Here is a 7379-nt window from a genome sequence, read left to right as displayed (position 1 = left end):
GTTGGGTTGTCTCCTTTTTTTATAGAAAAATAAGGCTATATTTTTTGTAGGTACGAAGGGGATGTGAAAGAGGAGGAACAACTTCCCTACGATTGTTTGTAACCAATTTTTATTCTCTTTTTTGAGATAAGAAGAGAAGTGAAATACAATGCAAAATATTGTTTTCTTGTTTAATTTTCTATTTTTTCTCAAACAATGTGGAACCATTATCTTCATTCTTAGTCTACACACAGACACACACACACACAAATCTTTTTAGATTTATGTTAGAGCTGATTTGTAGGCGCAAAGGCGCTTATGTGAATTACAAATCCATCAATTTGAATAGAATTTTGTTCCACCAAATTGTAGCACAATACTCACTCATGGTGGTACTCTCTAGCTTCTAAAGTTAAGAGTGGAAAGATAGAATGGAAATGTTGAATTTTAACACTTTCAGATTAATCTAAACTCAGAAAATCCTCATGGTGGTACTCTCTAGCTTCTAAAGTTAAGAGTGGAAAGATAGAATGGAAATGTTGAATTTTAACACTTTCAGATTAATCTAAACTCAGAAAATCAGACTTTAATTATTAACTAAATTAATATGTGAACAAAATAAGAACAAGGAAGGGAACAAAATAAGAACAAGACATGGTTACCCTGGGAAAACCTCCTAGGAGGAAAAACCTAGCCTGAAAAGATCCTCAGATCTGATTATGAATTATATTCATATGAAGGTTACAACACTTATCTCATGTACTTGAAGGTGATTGCATTTAGGACTGATAATGTCTTCCACAAGATTGCACTTTCACAAGCATCAAGTAGTCACATCTGCACCTTTAACCCTTCCAACAGCAATCAGGTTCAAACCCTAGGACTGTAATATGTGAAGTTTACTCTTTGATGGACTGCAACTTCAGTTTGCTCTCCTCCAACCTCAGTTCGCTTTTCACATGAATGAATTTCATACTTTCACTAGCAGATGTAGTTCGTTGATGTAACAGAAGTATTTCGTTGTGATGGCAGATATAACATTCCTTCTTTAACTTGCATTTAGTAGAATGATATATTTCGCATAGGATGAAAATGAAAGATGAATGTGTATTATTGAGGTGAGAAGTGTCTTTATTTATATGATGCATTGACCTTGTATGTCGACTTGTGTTCATGTCGGCTTATCCTTTTAATTTATATTCTTTTCCCTTTAATCCAAAATGCATTCTATATAGGGTTGGCCCTATTTTGTTTGGCACGCTAACTTTTATGTGGTGTGGAGTAGCGTGGGGTTTTTATGATGTGCCGTGAGGTATAGGGCCCAGCCCTATACGTTGGAGAAGGGACTGGCCCCTTAGGCGGATTCCAATGTTGCCCAAGGCAATTGGAATCCGCCATCCCTAATTACAATCAACAGGAAAGAGGGAAGATTTCTAAAGGAAGTGCATGGTATGTGAACCCACAAATATAATAATCCAAACAAATCAAGTACGATGCTAATAACTTTTTGGGGTTAATTGTTTATCACTGCATCGTAGCTTATAGATGATTGATGGTTTCCTAGGGCTGGCTTTTGAGAACACCTATGGGTTTTTCAAATATACCCAAGGGTACATGGAAGCACAATACTAAATATAGAGGCTATTTAATTGTGTGGGTTTGGAGGGCAACTCCACCTTTCAATGGAACCTATATATAGGGAATTTAGTTCAGCTTAAACCAACTTTTATTTGATTTTTGGAAACCTCAATATAGGGTTTTGTGCCATAAAAATGAAATAACTATGAGCAAGAAAACATTAGGACAAAAGCTTAATGTTGTTATTTTTATAGTCCCTTTCTAATCACTAAGATTCTATGAGGACAAAGTGGGAACATAGTGGATAGTCATATAAGGCCCTAAATGAGATATGTTACAATAGATCATAGCCATGGAAAGAGCTTTGATACTAGATGATATGGTCCTTCCTACAAAAGATTAGTCAATAACAAAAATAAAAGAAAAATATGTTATGGATGGAAACACAAGAACACTATTACATTGAAATAACAAATTCACATTTAAACATACCATTAGTCAATAACAAAAATACAAGAAAAATATGTTATGGATGGAAACACAAGAACACTATTGCATTGAAATAACAAATTCACATTTAAACATACCATTAGCCTCTCGGAACAATGCTCAATACAATATAATTCAGAGATGATACACGCTCCAATCAAAGCCTTTATTTATTTTATGTCTACCCAAAAGAACTACTATTTAACATGTGAGATAAGCCAATTTAGCAAGAGGGACAACTTATAAAGCACACACATTCAATGCTTTTATTAATAAACTTAATACAAAATAATTAATTAAGACTGAATTCTAACATAAAATGGGTGGAAGAAGTTTCATGTCTTTGTGATCAAGAAGTCATAAAGAAGATACGTTGACAATAAGGGTTCAAAACACATGAGAAAAAGACAAACAAATTAAATGTAAGGTGGAGAAGATACACATGACAAACAAATTAAATGTAAGGTGGAGAAGATACACATGACAAACAAATTAAATGTTTGGTGGAGAAGATACACGTCACAAGAATAAGGGTGTAAGGGAGATGCAACTAAAATGAATGCAAAATTGCAAGAAATGATTTTTTCTTCTTACAATAAGAATGGATCAAAAGGCCAATGAAAAGTAGTAATCTGTAACTTGGATTAGTGTCATTTTTGCTTCTTTGACTGTTTTCCAACCATTTTATGGTTACCAGTTGCAACCGCTATTTGACTAAGCCAAAACAAAATATTGTCTAGTGAAATTACAACTAGTTAACAAAGTATAATCTGTGAAATGTTGTATAAGCAATTGAAATAAAAACAGTATGAACATGCATCTTTAGCCCATCAGAGGTTATGCAATTTTCCATGAAATTGACACTAGTCTGATAGATAATACTCAGAAGAGGCCTTGGATCGAAACAACTTGTATTGAATCGTATGCATCAATTACATTTGAAAAGGCAGTCAAAAATAACAAGGAAACATTTTACAAATTACTTAGAAACAATCCATGTTGCTTGTGCTACAATTAATTACAAATCTGCATATTGAATGTTCCTTCACAGCACACCTCTCATGGAACTCCTACTGGCAAATTCAAACTCATAATGCCTCTTATTCAATGTCAACAAATCACATCCAATGAATTTTTGAACTCAGCTGCATTGAGACACAATGCTGAGAGCTCTTTTCACTAACAAATAAATTGATAAATCAGACGTCCTTGCAAAATATTTGCAGTGGACAAAAATACCAGTGTTACTGTTTAATGATTATGTAGGAAGAGTCCTGAGAAGGAAAGCGCAGGCTGCAATCCTCTGTTAAATATGTGATGCATTAAGAATAAGGAATGCAGCAGAATATAAGATTTTAAGGTGTAACACCAGGTGTGTTCCTATCAGAGGGAGTTTGATTATTGGATTTGTCTTCAGAAGATGGTCTGTTTTCTGTATCAAATTGTCTGACTTCCTCAATCATCCTAGCCACCTCTGACATTTTGGGCCTCTGATCAGGCATTCTAACAACACAGGCCATGGCAATCTGTAACATTTGGACCATCTCCTCTTCGATATTATGATACCTCATCAGTTCCACATCAAATACTTCGGCTGTCCACTCCTCACGGACCACTGACTGAACCCATCTTGGCAAATCAATGACCTCCTCGTTCATGGAAGCCTGAGTTGGAGCTTTACCTGTGAGAAGCTCCAGGAGCAGAACCCCAAAGCTATAAACATCAGCCCTCTGTGAGACTTTGCCTGTTTCCATTACCTCTGGAGCTCTGTATCCTGCAATGCGAGTGGAAGCAGTAGGTATGCTTGTCAAAGGAGCTACACCAAAGTCAGATATACATCCATCCATGTCAGCACTAAGCAGGATGTTAGAAGATCTAATGTTTCCATGGCTCAGTTTTTCTTCATGAATATGAGCCACGCCTCTTGCTGCATCCAAGGCTATCTTTACCCGTGTAACCCAATCCAAAGGAACCCTTCCCGCACCTCTCCCACCTGTACTTCAATATTCAATAAAATTGATACGCACATTGCACTCAAAATTGAAATTAATTTTGCATTACAAGCATCAATTCCTAAAACATATACATTCCAAAGCAGCACTTGAAACCTATTTTCAATGAATTATGGCAAATAATAAGTGAAAAAAGCCCAATTTTTTTAGCTTAAATATCAAGGTTTTCACCTTTCAGTTATCCAAAGAAGGTATCCTAGGCAATCATGTATCAGAAATATAAAGTGCACAGACTCTGTATGCTTATGCGCACGAATTGTAGTTATATATATGATATTCTTAATTTCTAAACCATATTAGTATAGTAAGAGAGATGAAAGGAGAAAAGGGCGCAGTTAGTTGAGTATGTAAGGGTTAAAATGGAAAAACACTTGTGTCATATGAACAGAAAGAATGGTGAGAAAGGGTAGCTAAGTCTCCCTTCTCTGACCTAATTGGCGTTGACATGTTACCTTAAATCTTCTTCTTCTTTCTATTTTCATGTGATTTCAACCATCACAGCATTTCACTGATCTCCATTTGTTTTAGGTCAGAAACTTCATAAGATTGAGGGTCATATTCACCCACGAGTTTCCTAACTGACATTACATTGGAAAACTTATACCACAAAGAACTAATGCAATAGAAAGAAACAATGAATCAAAGGGTAGAGCACTTTACCATGCAGAAGAGCTGATAAACTGCCAGCCGGCATATAATCATAGACAATGAGCTTTTCATCTTTAGAGTAGTAGAAGGCCCTCAAAGCAACCAAATTTCTATGGCGAACCCTTCCCACCATTTGCATTTGCTGCTCAAACTCTCTGCGTCCAGTTACCACATCTTTCAGTCGCTTCACAACAACAGTAGTGCCATCTTCCATTACTGCCTTGTAAGTTGTTCCAACACTTCCCTTCCCCAAAACTTCAGCCGACGCCCTAAGAAGGTCCTCCAAATCAAATGTATATATACATCCCTCAAAAAATACGAGTTTGTTCCTTTCGGCCTCTTGTGCAGAGACCATATAGTCATCCTTATCCTTGGAGGAGCTTGCCTTCTCTACTGACCTTTCATCTTTTTGCCCCTTATTTGAGGATCCAGACCGCTGCTTCCTCAACAAACAAAGCAAGAGAGCAACACAGATCACAAATACCAAACTACTACCAGCTATTGCTATTGCTACAAGTGCTCCTGTAGTAATTTTCTTTGATTTTCTATTTGTAGGGTTAACATGAGGGGACAATGCAGGTGATTCAGATGGAGGAGTTGGAGATGGAAACAATGGTAAACACTGAGCCAATGGAGTACCACAAAGGTTATCATTCCCTTGGAATGATGATTTGGGAAAATTCTGCAAAGATTTGGGTATTGAACCATTCAAATGGTTATTAGCCACACTAATCGTCGCTATAGCAGGGAGACTGAGATTGGCAATAGTGCCTGTAAGAGAGTTGTTTTGCAAATACAAAACTGTAAGCTGTGTAAGACGGTTGAAGGAAATCGGTATGACGCCACTAAACCGATTAAAAGAGAGATCAAGAACTTGCAAGCTTACCAGAGAAGTTAAAGCACGGGGCAAGGGACCAGAAAGATTGTTGCCCTGCAGATATACGAAGCTCAGCTGCTTCAAGTTTGCAAAGTCTGGAGGCAATGAGCCAGAAAGTCGATTGGCCCTTAGACTCAACACTCTCAGCTCCGTCAGTTTCCCCAGAGTGCCCGAAGGAATCTCTCCGTACAGCCCAACACCCGGCAACCGAACAGCCAAGATCCGATCTTGATTTGAATTGCAGGCTATTCCTACCCAATTGTTGCACGCAGAGCTATTGGCTTGCCAGTTGAGCTTTCTCCCATGAGGAACTTTGTTTAAGAAATCCAGCAACGCTTGCTTATCCCCTGTGGGTTCACCCTTGCTCTCACTCACAAACGCAACCACAACCATAACCACTAACACCAGCCTAAAACGTCCCAAGTTCCGCAGGAATTCCTCCATATCACTCATACTTGTCCTCTGCTGATTCATCCTATTCTTAATGTTGGGTATCTGGAAAACATGAAATGGGCTCGCTCCGATGCTCCTCGCCTAAACACATTCTAGTGCTGACCCTCCAATCAGGTGGAAACAGAGCAGAATTTTGTTGGGTTTTCTCAGATCTGGACAAAACCTATATGAATGCTGAACAATGCTGCTTCTTCTAACCTGATGATAAGCTCCAGCACAAAAAATGGAAGCGGTAAACAAAAGTAAAGGGCAAGGCAGAATGATAAGCCTCTACCAACTCTTATCTGAGACCAATCAATTGTTTGAAACGAGAAGAAAGCACCCAATGTTGGTACTCCTACTCATCCATTATAGTTTTCTTTTCCTATGGTATTTGTATATTATATGTACCTACTCACTCCTTGCATATGCAGAGGAGGAGGAGACATTTTGTATTGGATTACAGGTATGGGGGGCGGTGTTAAAGAGCATCAGCAGAAGCAGAAGCCAACTGGGAGGACTTAAAATTCATTTATTATTAGGATGTGCCATTTGTGACCACTCAACCCAATGCAATTTTTATTTCCTATCAGCCCAAAAATACAGCAAGGATGGCCTGATTGTACGCTAGACATTAGAATAGGTAAAGCCAAAAGTCCACACCACGAGGTAGCCTTATTTTTTATTCATTATTTGATGACGTGTAGAATTATTTTATGTTAAAAAGTGTTTGTATGGAGGAGGATTGGATGTTTATTTGTTTATCTAATTTGGTAAAAGGTTGACTTTTATTGTTGACAAGTTAGAATCTTCTCATGAAGATGTTGATGTATCTATAGTTTATTTTAGAGCAGTATTTTTTTCTTTTAACTTTTCATCAGTCTAATGATGGATTTTAGAGTATGATTTTAAAGTTTGATGTAAAATAAAGTTCACAAAATTGAATTTAAAAATATCATGTGCTAATTATTATGGATTGTGGAATCTAATGTCTTTAGTTGAATAAAATTGTAGAGGTATCTTTTCATACATACATGATATTCTTTTTAAAGTTTCTTTTATCTTTAAAAGGTTATTTTATTTAGTTCTTTTTTTATGGTGATTTACTATCAATTATATGTTAAGGCTCTTCTTGAGATTTTTTTATATATGCTTACTCCTATTTCAAAATCCAATAGAATGAATTGTTAGAGATATAGTTTTTGAGAGAACCAAAATCACTCCTTGATCCTTGGTGTTATTGCATTGTTCCTTGCATTTTTTTTCATTTCTACATTTATCTATTTGTTTCAATATATTGTTCATATGGCTTAATATTTTTTGAAAAGTAGATGCTAGTGGATAGTATTTGGTTGTAGAGATTT

At 36.7% G+C, this 7379-nt stretch overlaps 1 protein-coding gene across 1 annotated transcript; it reads right to left on the bottom strand.

Annotated features, from left to right (window-relative positions):
- Positions 1 to 2918: 2918 nt before the first annotated feature.
- On the bottom strand, positions 2919 to 6611 carry LOC131029700 (probable inactive receptor kinase At2g26730). Its single transcript, XM_057960301.2, has 2 exons — positions 4719 to 6611; positions 2919 to 4039 (listed from the first exon to the last, which is right to left on the bottom strand). The coding sequence occupies exons 1-2, from the start codon at positions 6055 to 6057 to the stop codon at positions 3402 to 3404; spliced, it is 1977 nt and encodes a 658-aa protein (XP_057816284.2). The 5' UTR covers positions 6058 to 6611; the 3' UTR covers positions 2919 to 3401.
- Between the last annotated feature and the right edge of the window lie 768 nt (positions 6612 to 7379).

This window comes from Cryptomeria japonica, chromosome 9 (assembly GCF_030272615.1).
Source record: "Cryptomeria japonica chromosome 9, Sugi_1.0, whole genome shotgun sequence".
In the NCBI taxonomy this organism is placed as follows: Eukaryota; Viridiplantae; Streptophyta; class Pinopsida; order Cupressales; family Cupressaceae; genus Cryptomeria; species Cryptomeria japonica.
Note: the sequence above shows the minus strand (reverse complement) of the source record. Positions and strands in the feature narration are given on the sequence as shown.